General features: G+C 39.9%; 1 protein-coding gene across 5 annotated transcripts in view; it reads left to right on the plus strand.

The window, feature by feature from the left end:
• The window catches only part of SLC24A2 (solute carrier family 24 member 2), a 242931-nt gene that overhangs the window by 141161 nt on the left and 89306 nt on the right, over window positions 1-12464 (plus strand). For 4 of the 5 annotated variants that reach the window (XM_033122666.1, XM_033122668.1, XM_033122669.1 and 1 more), the window contains exons 3-4: window positions 8129-8167; window positions 10849-10957. In XM_033122666.1, the coding sequence (XP_032978557.1) occupies window positions 8129-8167; window positions 10849-10957 (148 nt within the window). The remainder of the gene's footprint in view (window positions 1-8128; window positions 8168-10848; window positions 10958-12464) is intronic. The other variant, XM_033122667.1, reaches the window with a different exon arrangement.

The raw sequence follows: 12464 nt of genomic DNA on the forward strand, positions 1-12464 counted from the left end.
CCAGAGGGTCCCACTTTTCCTGCCTACTGCTGAGTTACAAACTCCTTAATACAAGTCAATTTGATATATGGCTAAGCTAGTTTGCAGTGTTACTTGAACCTATGCCATGGTGAAGGTCATAAAAAGTGCCTCCATGATCTTCAAGAGACAGAAATAATAATGAAAATTCATGACGATTGTAGATGAATCTAAATAATAATGCTGGAAGAGACAAAAGACAGGAAAATAGCCTCTATACTTTCCCTATTCCTGGGCACTAGGATTATTTTGTACCAAGTGAACACAAATAAAATCTGTCATTCTGTATTCACAACACTTTGCAAGTATTTTCTAGCCTCTGTTGAAAGTCAAAGCTCATAAATAGTTCTTAATATATATAAACTATTTTTACTGTATTTGCAATTCTAGTGTCTCCAGTTGCTTTCACACAGTCCACTGCAAGGAAAATTCCTCATTCTTGTTTCCCCAACACTTAAAGAGCCTCTGGAGCCCAACTGTCTCAGTTTATATTCCAGCTCTGCTACGTACTGTGTATGTGGCCTTGGACAAATTATCCAACCTCCATCAGCCGCAGGGTCCGCATGTAGTAAAGGGGGCAGGAGAGATGATCAGACCTATTATTGTGAGGAGTCAATAAGATATTATCTAGAAGCACTTGGTCCATGTTGAGTTCTTAATAAATAGTATCCATTATTACTGGAATCTGCTTTATTTGCTGCAAATTATTCTGTGGTGTGTCCAGCACCAGGATTTGTTGGACTTCTCTTTAAAATTCAGATCATCCTAGACACTCTTTCCTTTCAAAAACAAAAGAAGGAAGGCAATCTAGACTTAACATATGAGTGCATTTGGGGTTCTTTCCTGGTCAAAGGAAATTGTGTGAATGACGCCAGAACACCACTCACAGATTGCATTTGATTGGCATATTGAAATGGTTCATTAGCCATTGAGAGAATTGCTCAAACAATACAACAACGTATTTAGCAACATCTGGATTTTTCAGCAGGAGGTGAGAGACCAACAGTGGTAGTTGGGTTGTTAATTCCTAAATGAAGTGAATTAACCCAGGTGCTTGGTAGCCTGAATACAGAAACAGCCTGAGGCCCTTCCTGCTTCTCTCTCCATCTGTAAAATGAAGATTACTGTCTTCTGTGTACCTACTTAATAAGAAAGATTAAAATAGAGGCTCTATGGGATGGATCTAAATAATCACCACTATTAATTTAGCCAGTGGAACAAGTATCGAAGTAGCTGTGGTTACTAACCGGGTTGCATTTTAAGTAGCCGCAGTAGGAGCCATGGAAGCATAAGATAAGATCCTCAAGGATCTAACAACTTCCATATTTGGGAGGCTGGCTGGGAGCGGTGGGTGGGGTACGCACCCAGTACAGCTTACCAGTTCTGTGAGAAGCATTTAAAAGTCCTTTCTTATTTTTTCCAGCTTTATTGAGATGTAATTTACATTGTATAAGGTTCAGGTATAATGTGTGGTTTTGATACATTTCTGTATTGCAAAATAGTTATTACCACCATAGGGTTAGCTAACACCTCCATCGTGTCACATAATTACCATTTCTTTTTTGGGTGAGAACATTTAAGATCTACTCTCTTATCAACTTTTAAATATATCATATAGTAGTATTAATTACAGTCACCATGAGACAGATAGAGATGTATATGTCTATATCTATATCCCAGAATTTATTCATCTGATTACTGGAAGTTTGTACCCTTGACCAACCTTTCCCCTTTCCCCCCCAACCCACCCCTGGTAAATACCACTTAGTAAAACTCCTTTGTAAAGGTCTGTGCTAATGCTCTAATGGGGTGCACTATGTAATTATTTGAGATGTCAGAAGAAAATATTAGGACTTCTTCTGTTTATTTTTATTTTTCAAAAATGAAAAAAATTAGTCCATGTTTACTTAGTGGTTGAGAATAGCACATAAAATAAGATAGATAGATAGATAGATAGATGATAGATAGATAGATAGATAGATAGATAGATAGATAGATAGATAGATAGATAGATAGATGATAAACAGATAGACATTCATGTTCTATGTGTTATTTGCTCAAAATGTTTTTGATAACGGTATATGATCGATAAAGTTTGGAGACACTGATTATATGCAGTTGTGTCGGTTTCAGATGATCAGTTCTGCATCTTGAAGTTACCCTGGCCCCCTTGCCTTACTGAGTAGTGTCAAATCATACTTCCTAATAGCTTTAGAAAGGATCACAACAGATGCCGTGTCTCATCTGTTACGAGGAACTGCCCTCTCACGCAGTAAACTTTTTCCATGTTTTAATGGGACCTTATTTCACTCTTTATCCAAATTATTACTTTCAACAGATACCCAGCACACGCAGGTACTCACACCAAGCATGTTCACACATCGTCCCCACACCGCCTGGCTTCGTGGATTCACAGAACGTCTACTGTTGAATGTTACCCAGTGGAGGCTGAACTCAAGATTAAACCTGTGTGGCCTTCTCTAATCCAGATATTTCCATTTTTCTGCTCACGAACCACAACCTACCAAGTGAAATTGTTAACCAGAAACCTCCAGAATTCTGGGGGAGATGAGATCCTTTTGGTTCAGACTTGGGTTCTACCTTCTCTGAATCCGCCAACCTCCAGAGCTTCCTGATCAAAACCAAACCCTCCAAGGTGTATGAGATATGAAATGCTGACCTAGCCTTGCCAATCCTATGTCCTTCAGACAATGCTGATTCGCGGTATAGGGATGTAGTCAGATGCCAAGTCCAGGAAATATCATCTGTTGTATATCTCCTCCTCCCTCGGCTGCCAGCCTAGGACATGCCCAATTACCCATCCCCTAGTGCCCCACACAAATCACCTCTCACCATCCTAATCAACGGGATTTTTCTACTTCCCTGAGAAACCACCCTGTTTCCTAATCTAGTTCACAACACTGAACCTACTTTTGTCATATAATTTGTCATTATTCTTCCTTGTGGCTCCTAATATTAATAATAATGATAATAGAGCTAATGCATAGTGCTTGCAATGTGCCAAACATTAGTCTAAGCACTTTCCATGTATTATCTCATTTCATCCTCACAGCAACACTCTGACATGGTTACTATTATTATCCCCATTTTACAGATGAGAAAACTAAAGCATAGAGAAATTAAGTAACTTGTCCAAGGTCACACAAGTGACAAAAATAGGAAAATGAACCCAAGCAGTGTGGGCCTGAATTCCATATTCTTAATAACTATATAACACCACTTCTCATCCTACATTATTTCTTCTCTGTATAACTACTTAAAAGGCAAAATATTTCTTAACTGTCTCTAAGCAATTTCATTCCCACTCCCTTCATTTTGGGACATTTCTAATCTTCTGAAGTTTCTTTCTACTACCCCAAATATTTCATGATCATGGGAATTATTCAAATAAATCATCAAAATGCTTTGCGTCCAAAATGTGAGCTTCCATAACCACGCTGTTTACTTCATTTCCACCCTTTCAGTCCATCCCAATGTGCTTCTTTAAACCCGAGTTGTGAACTGGGTATTCCTGCATCCAGGGCTGCCACCTTAGCACTTCATTAATCTCTGAGGTTCATACTTTCCTAAAAAACCAGTGGTTGTGGGGTAATTACCCAGCAACCAGTAGTAAAATTACTTTGAATTTAAACCTCTTAGTATTTCTTTAGGAATTGATTGAATCCCACCCCTCTTACTATTTTAGGAAATATGTTAGGACACAGTAAAGGGAGAGAGAGGGAGCTGATTTTGCATCTGATTAAGAGGTAGTAGGGTTTCTTTCCTTTTTAGATTTCAGATTTGAGGCTTTTGTACCTTTTATCTAGCCTTCTCAAAAGCTTTGAGGTTTATTCATCTTTAACCAGGAGAGTTAAAGATGAACAGAGAGATTGAATGTTTTTGCATGTAACAAGTAAATGTATTAAGAAAAAGGAAATGTCATTTCATGCTTCCTTGTTAATTTGTACAATGGAAATCAGTCATTCAAATTGTCCCTCACCCAACCTTTCTAAATTTAAGATATTAAAGTTAAAGTCAAAAGGGAAGGATGAATTCACCAAAAAAAAAAAAAAAGTCAAATATTGGATCAATATTTCTAATTACTAACATATATTCATATGTTTTGGATCACATTTACGACAAAATAATTACACTTTTAGATTTGTTCTTTATAGACTTTATGGTGCTTCTGGGTCCTTGGCACAATGGATTTAGGCACATTTCACAGGACTTAGTGAAAAGTTATGGTTGTGGATGTTTATGGTTGTTATTTGACTGTCGTGACAAATTATTTCTCTTTCTATATCCGTTGCCAAGGCACTAGGCAGAAAAGCCACCTCTTATTTTACACACGTCTTTTGGTATGTGAAATCTCCCAGTGACACGTTTGATTGTGTGATTTATAGGTGGGCCATTACCAGTCAGAGTAAACCAGGGGCTCTGCACAGTATTTGCCCAGTGTTCATGTGTGCGAGGTGGAAGTGGAGGGCTGCATGCGGGATAAGGTCTATACAAAGTCACATAAAAGCTATACTTAGTAGTCAGAGAAATCATTTCTCAACCAGTGGCTTTCAAGGGTCAAAGAGAGAGAGGTGATTTAAGGATTTTTGAATGATTTATAATGTTAAAAATGCTTTCTAAACGAGCTGTATGTTTTATTACGTGGAAGAGGGGATGAGGCCCTTTCAAACACCTATTAAATAGGTAGCATTCCCTCATAGAATTGGGGTTTCCACCGGGGAGAGCAACAGATATTAATGGCAACATCCCAGGTGCTCAGTTACTCAATTACTTGCAGTAACTAGGGAGGGGGCCAGTTTAAATTAAATAAGAGACTGAATTAGAGAATACTTCCTTTTAAGCAAAAGATGTATTTCTTACATCCTGGCCTGGTGGATGTCCTGCTTTCATGAGTGAAGAACAGGGTCTGTGATGGCACGCCAGGGCCCCAACTTGAGGCCCTTCGGGATGCATTTTATGAATTCTTTTAAATATTCCTCAAGAATTGCTGTGTATGCTAGAGATTTGGCTTAGCAGATCTTTCCTATAGTTGGCACAGCCTTTGAATTGACCACCAGGCATTGGGCTTTCCAACCAGTACAGCCCAAATGTGTGATATTTCGGTGTGTTTAAAATTAAGGGAGTTAAAAAGCAAAATGCATAAGAATGCCAAAGTTAATGCTTAAAGTCACGTTAGCCTTCTTTTGAAGAAGTTATCTTCTGTCACATCCAATGGGTTAGAATAAACGTGCCAGATGTTCAATGGCCCTGAAAATAAATTCTCCACGTCGAGGCCACCCCAAAACCCAGATACTTAGCTAAATAACCCAGTGGTTAGCAACACTACGGGCTATACACATTTGGATCATTTCTTTGTCACCTTCACCAGTTACTTCCAATGTCGTAATTAATACCCCTCCCGTTAGCATTGAATTCCTAATAATCGGTAGCTCATTGTCAGGACGGTGAGTTTGCTTTAAGAAGCAGTTAGAGTGAGGCGAAGTCGCGTGGGTGCCAGGAATTATCAGTGGATGTAGGTAAGCCCCTGAAAGTGAGCGATTGCTATCATGTCACATTTCTCGTTTCTTTTACAACAGGGCTACAGAAATGGAAAGTGGGGGCTGGGGGAGTTAATGGCCTCAGCTGCCGTTTGTGTGTATACCTAAATTTACATGTTGTAGCCTGATATATATTCATGTCTGCAAATTACGCTCGAAAGAAAACTGACAATGTCAACTTGTGCGGACATTAAACAGTGGGAGATTTTGTGAAGGATTTCAGACCTTTCTCTGCACTCATATTTTTCTTTGTAAAATTTATGTACAAGGCATTTCTTTTCATTTATTGTGTGTTATCGTCCTCCTTGTTTGTGAAAGAAAAAGGAAGTCAATTGGGTAGATATTTCTTCTTCCTTTCAGACTAAAAGACAGCCTTAGATTGCTTTTTTTTTTTACTTTCCTGAAATACTGTCTTTAAATATATGTTTTTTTAAACCAAAGTCTCAGCTGGTGATATTTTTGCTCTTATAAAGACTGCCCTTTTTTCCCCTCAGTTTCATCCTGTTTCTTCATGGTATCTCTGTGGTATCAATCCCAGCTCATAATTATTTGTCTCCCATTTCGCCACAAGGTGTAAATTTGCTAACTGAAAAGGCGTGCTCTGACAGTTAATCTCAATGTATGTCCAAAGGCTGAGCTGGCTGCTGGATAATTTCCCTGGGGCATTGTTCTGTCTAATGTGGGGCCATTTGTTGAGCTGTCTGATGTGGAAGAAGAGAAAAATGAAAGGACCTGCCAGAGAGAAACGAGATCATGCAGTGCCTTGCAAAGCAAAAAGGGAAATCAAAGGACAATTTCAGGTCCACTCCAGTTCCCCAAGCGTGTGTGTGCCTGGAAACTATGGAATCAGGGATTATTATTATTATTATCATTATTAGTGTTTTTAGAGGTCACTGAGAGACAGCACCAAATCAGAGGCTTATGGCAAATTTAGTAATACCCAGGGGCTGTGCTCAGAAATTACCACCAACCCATATCACTCTACATGTGCCTAAGAGGAACAAAGTCTTTAACAGTCTACAAAAATGTTTGGAACCAGAAGAAAAACATATGTGTTGCTATTGACTCTAAACTCCCAAGAGGTATCTAGATATAAGATTATTAAATTTTTTATTGAATGTCTACAAAATATATAGTATCAATGACATTAAGCATTACATTTAGTCGTCTTAAAAATGACATGTGAAAACAATTTGTGGATTCGATTTTCTCACTTTCCAAGTTTTGAAGCGTGCCAATCATAAATGAATTGCATGTAGCCGATAATTTGAAATGCAAAATTATAATAATCCTTTTCATTTTTTTTACGCAAGAATGTATATTTTAGGTGGATGTGGGGGCATTTTCATGTTCTTTTTTTGGCATGTCTGGTTGGACTAAAAAAGAGAGCATAGGGCCACTAAGGGTTTTAAAACAGCTCTGCACTTCTACTGTACTCTTTTCCAAATGTGTGATTGTTCCCGAAGACGTAGATAGCAAAGATTGTAATGGAGAAGACCAGAAAAGGCAAGACAAAGGGAAAAGTTCCAGTTTTTTCTTGCTGTATGCATCAATAGTTGAGGTGAAGTGACCAAGGTAGTCGTCTGAGCATGAGAAAATTCACACGGTACCTCTACTTCATTGAAAAAAACCATAGGAGGATGCCCTGATTCTTTTGAACAGGAAGTACTCAAATAGGGAAAGCAGAGCTGTCCAGTTGGGGCATGTTGGTAGAACTCCATTGTCACCTTATCTGAGTTATGTCTCTCCCAACAGATGACCAGGCCTTCACATGCCCTTGTGTTTTAGTCAACGTTTCTCAACTTGACAAATATTTTCATTACTAGAATGAAAAACTAGAACTCTGGGGGCAGGAAAGAAGGTGGATTATCTGAATTCCATGTGTGATGTTCCTAGTCTTTAATTCAGTGGCTTACTTTTTTCAAGCTTTGTTTTTATTCACCACATGCAGGGCAGGAAATGTTGACACCCTCCAAAAGACATGAACAATGACACTTCCTTGTAATACCATTCCCCAAAGTAACCACTAATAGCAGTTTGGTGTAATTGTTGCAGAATTTTTTTTCTTCACATGTATTAAAGTATTATCCATTCATTTTCTTTTATAAAATGAGGTAATAAATAAGGGTTAAAATTTATTACATAACAATATGTCTTTGATATTTTTCCACGTCCATACATGTGTACTCACCTCATTCGTTTTAATGACCACATGGTATTCCACAACATGGCTGGGCCATAATTGATTTAATTTCCCTTTATTGCTAGGTATTCTGGTTGCCCATTCGACTTTGACCTTTCAGGAGAATGTACCATGTGGCTAAACAAAGTCTTCAACAGTCTACAAAAATGTCTCCCATTCAACAGTCTCCCGTTATATATTAGCTAGAAATACACACTCTTGGCCCCCTGTGTTGGCATGAGCCTTCCCAGGATCAGAAAGAACCAAATATTTCCCTGTATTGATGCTTGTTATTAAATGTAGAACCTATACGTGATGTGTCGTTTATATATTTCTTTGTCTTTTGTTTTTGCCTTTTCCTCTTACGCAGTCGTCTACAGCCAGGGACAAGGATGAACAGGCCCTACCGGTAGGAAGCAGTGGCCCTGTCTGTACCTGTTCATGTGCCTGAGGACAGTGTGGGGGCAGGGCTGGGAGGAAGAGGGGCTCATGTGCTCAACAGATCGTCCTCTCCCTTGGAGTACTGAAATGGTTTCATTACGGGTGCGGGTGTACGCTCTGGCCTACAGTTACTGCCAACTGAATTCTGACAGTCACTGACAAATGTTTCTCTGGGACTAGACGTCAAAGTTTGAGTTCTCTCTTTCATTTGGCATGAACTTTTATAGGAATTGAAAGAGTGAGATTCTCAAATTGCATTCCAAGGGATGTTGAGCTGATATTTGGGGACAGTGGGGGAATTTCATGCTTGAGATCTGTTTTCTTTGTGTATCTGCATGCGCCTAATTTGGAGTCAGAGATTTCTTTTGGTTGCATCAAAAGAAATGCTGCATGACATCTATATATTCAATATATACATAATGCCCAAAAGAATGCTTTAAGTTCCTCCATAGATATAACCCTTTGCTAATGAAGATCTTCATAGCAGAGTTCTTCCATTTTCTCAAATTAAGAACCATAGGTTCAGTGGTTGTGACCAATTATTCACAAGCACATTTTTCAGTTCCTATCCAATTAATACATCACATTTTGTATTGTGCAACCTGACAGGGAAATGACCTTCAGAATTTTTGTGTTCAACCATCAGTGATCATGTTTCAACTCTATTCAAGTCTCTTAGCCTTGCCCCTAAAATATTTTGAACTTTAACCATATGAATCAAATAATACAATCAATTAAAATGTTAAAAGATTTTTAAGGCAGAAAGGACTAGGAATGAAGATACATTTGACCCCATCCTTCCTCCTCTAGTGCTCAAAACAAAGACATGTGACATTTATTGAAAGCCCATAGGATATGCCAGGTCCAGTACTGGCCTACGGGTGCAGATCAGATCTCTTCCTTTGAAGAGCTCATGATCTGGTTCACCATTGAGACACCAGTAATCCCCTCTGATTCTTCTCCAAACCCGGTAGAGTTGGGAACATGATTTCTAATAGAATATCAATTATAATAAAAACACACAGATTTCTCCATGTACCTCAGACTGACATTTTACCCATACTTCAAGTTTACTATATGTTTCATGTTTGTCTCCAAACATACAGACTATGATTGTTAATAAGTATTCTTCAAAGTAAGAGGCCCATGGGCAATAGTTTGGAGACACTATCCAATTTAACCCAGTTAACCTGATTTGCTTTCAACTTAGTGGTCTTAATGTGTATCTTAAAACTCTAAAGGTGGTTTGGTCTAGGATGTAGCACTTTCCAAATGTATTTGATCATGGACCCTCATATGGGACTTTTCTTTGGAAGTCTCCTGTGGGTCCCTTGTGGGAGTAGGATGGAATATTTTGGAAAACCCTGCATTGTAGAGGGTTGGAAGACAATGAGAAATAGACATAGTATTTTATTTTTACCTGCCCCCAGAATCTCATGTCAAGATTTTGGAACAAAAGTTCAATAAGAAATTAAATTTCCTTACAGTTTGTTACCCTCTCTTAAATCTGCCTGTCCGTGAAGCTTGGGCTCTGGAGTGTCTTTCCCTTTGATAACCAACAAAAAATCAACCAAAGGGAGAGGAAACAGTTCTTATTCAGGATAAAAATCTGTCACAATCCAGAGGGTTTGGGTTTCTGTTTTTCAGATTGTTTGCTTTTGAAGATAAAAGAAAAAGAGCTTATTGGTAACCTCACCTTAGAGGTCCATTCTTCTTCTCTTACCTATCAGCTGTATTTATTCAGCCAAAGGATCACACTAGTAGGAGTCTATGCAAAAGAAGTCCCCCTTTGAAGTCAGTAAGCTTCTCTGTGGATTCATAATAAGTGGTTCTCTCTGTTTAAATGTCACTTAGCACAAACCATAGGGCTTCGTGGATTAGAACTGTGGTCTAGGGTAGAGACGAGGAACCCCAGGAGATGTGCAAGGTATTCTTTTCGGGAGCAAGGAGAAAATATTAGCACCTCTGTCATTTACTTTCCGTATTATTCTTCATAATTTCTGCTTTTGCAAATGTTTTATAATATATATGCTCATATTTTATTATGTGTGTGGATATTTATATCCACACACATAATAAAATATGAGCATATATATATACAGATACAGATATAGATGTTGGTGGACACACATATACATACATACATACTCAAAAATTTTACTGATAGGGTGAACAATCCAAACTTTTCAGAGACCACCCACTGGTTCAGATAACAAATTTTGAGACAAGCAAACTTGAGATCCCTTCCTCTATCCTCCATTTTTTTGTCTGTGTGCAGATATCTCATTTCCCTTCTCGGAGACAGAGTTTCCCCATGTGCCCATAGGGAATAATAACAGTGCCTAGTTCATTGCGTTCATTTTGAGAATGAGAGACACTAATGGAGGTGAAGCATATAGCACATTGACCAGCATCTCCTAAGCTCTAAAAAAAATGATAGCAATGAATTCATTTACTAGGAAAGGAGGTGAGAAAGCCATTCCTTTGGGGAATTTCAAATGTACTTTGAAAATCTTTGGTTCAATAGCGTGTGATCATGTGACAGCAATGAGTGACCACCGGATACGGTGGGGCTCTAATCTCTGACCTAAGGCACTCGCCTTCGGTTTCTGAGCACTAACAGCCTCTTTGTCTGCTTTCTCCGCTCAGCCTAAGCCTCGTCTCCAGCGAGGTGGAAGCTCTGCCTCCCTCCACAACAGTCTCATGAGGAACAGCATCTTCCAGCTCATGATTCACACCCTGGACCCACTCGCTGAAGGTAAACCTCAGGCTTTAGTTTGGGAGCTTATTTTGGGGGGAGAGAGGATGTAAAAAGGCCTCTTTCTCTTCATAAAACGTGTTCTCACTTCCGTCCCACAAGCCGGCCAACGTCCTCCTGGTGAGCGTCTGCTGTACCTGCAACAGCTCAGTTCACGCGCAGGGATCTTAGTAGCAGGAGTGGAAGCTGAGGTCCGTGTGTCTTTTGATTCTGTCTTTTGATGACTCCAGCATAATTGCAGTTTGTTATAAGACAGAGAGGACCAAAAGCTTCTCTCCCTTCCAGCTAGAGTGACAGTTCTCTTCCATCATCCTCCTAAGGTCCAAAATGAGGTTGTATGTGAAGATAAATTGTACATGAGAGAGAGAGGGAGGGAGGGAGGAAGGGAGGGAGAGAGAGAGGGAGGGAGGGAGGGAGGGAGGAAGGGAGGGAGAGAGGGAGGGAGAGAGAAAGAAGGAGAAAAAAGAGGGCTTCATGACTTGGAGGGCCGAGAGGCATTGTGGTATGTTCACGGCAGAACACGAATATCGTACTGATTCTTTGGCAGTTGGAGGGTGAGAGATAAGCTTCTAAGCATCCAAAGAGCCCTCTCTGAGGTGGCTACTTAAGATCAGTCGTTGGAGACCCAAAAGGTGAGGTTCGCCTCCTAGGAAATCATATGAACTATCCCAAAGAATCCATACTGAGTTCTTCCAGTTTACTCATCACAATGCAGGAAGATACGTCAGGTTTCTTAACTTACATACGTATCTTAAAAAGTTAATTTTTCCAATAGGTAGATATCTGATGTGTCAAATAAATGTCAAAGGTAGGCCACTAGCAAGGGGTTCAACTATAACCACGTCCATTCTCCCTTTGTCCCTGGACCTTATAATTGGGCCTGATGGGGCACCGGCTAATAACCCGGGAAAAAGGTCTCTGCCACTGAAAGAACACATGGGATTAGATTGTCAAATCATGTCACATAAATCAGAGCTCTTACCCAACATAAAGCTTTGCTAAATAATGTCAAGGGTACTGGCAATCAAGAGATTCAGACAAGTAAACACTGGAGCCTCAAGAGTGGCTTCCCCAGTCCCTGCGTCCCCTCGCTGACACACACCTCTCCCCCAGAATAACAGGGGAAGATCAGGCGATCACCTCTCACTGTGGAGAATTTCGATTATGAAAAATCTCCCTTTTGTACCCCAGAGAGTTGTATAGCTGACATGACGTTCTCCAAGGAGCCCTGAATCATAGACCCTGAGTTCCGTTCACTAGGGTTAAGCCGTAGCCAGAGACATCCTACATATCATTACTCTCTTCACCCTGAGGGCCACTTGACAGGGAATTAGATCTGGTCACTGTCTCCTTTTTCTTCCCCAAGGGCGCAGCCCCAGAGAAGGGAGTGAAGGGATCACAGCACATCTTCCTCCCCGTCACCAAGCCGTTGTGTGACTTTGCGCAAGTTGGAGTCCCTCTGGTCTGTTCTTGGTTTCTTCCTCTGCAGTAATAGTCACTTACCTCT

This window comes from Rhinolophus ferrumequinum, chromosome 12, assembly GCF_004115265.2.
Source record: "Rhinolophus ferrumequinum isolate MPI-CBG mRhiFer1 chromosome 12, mRhiFer1_v1.p, whole genome shotgun sequence".
Classification (NCBI taxonomy): Eukaryota; Metazoa; Chordata; class Mammalia; order Chiroptera; family Rhinolophidae; genus Rhinolophus; species Rhinolophus ferrumequinum.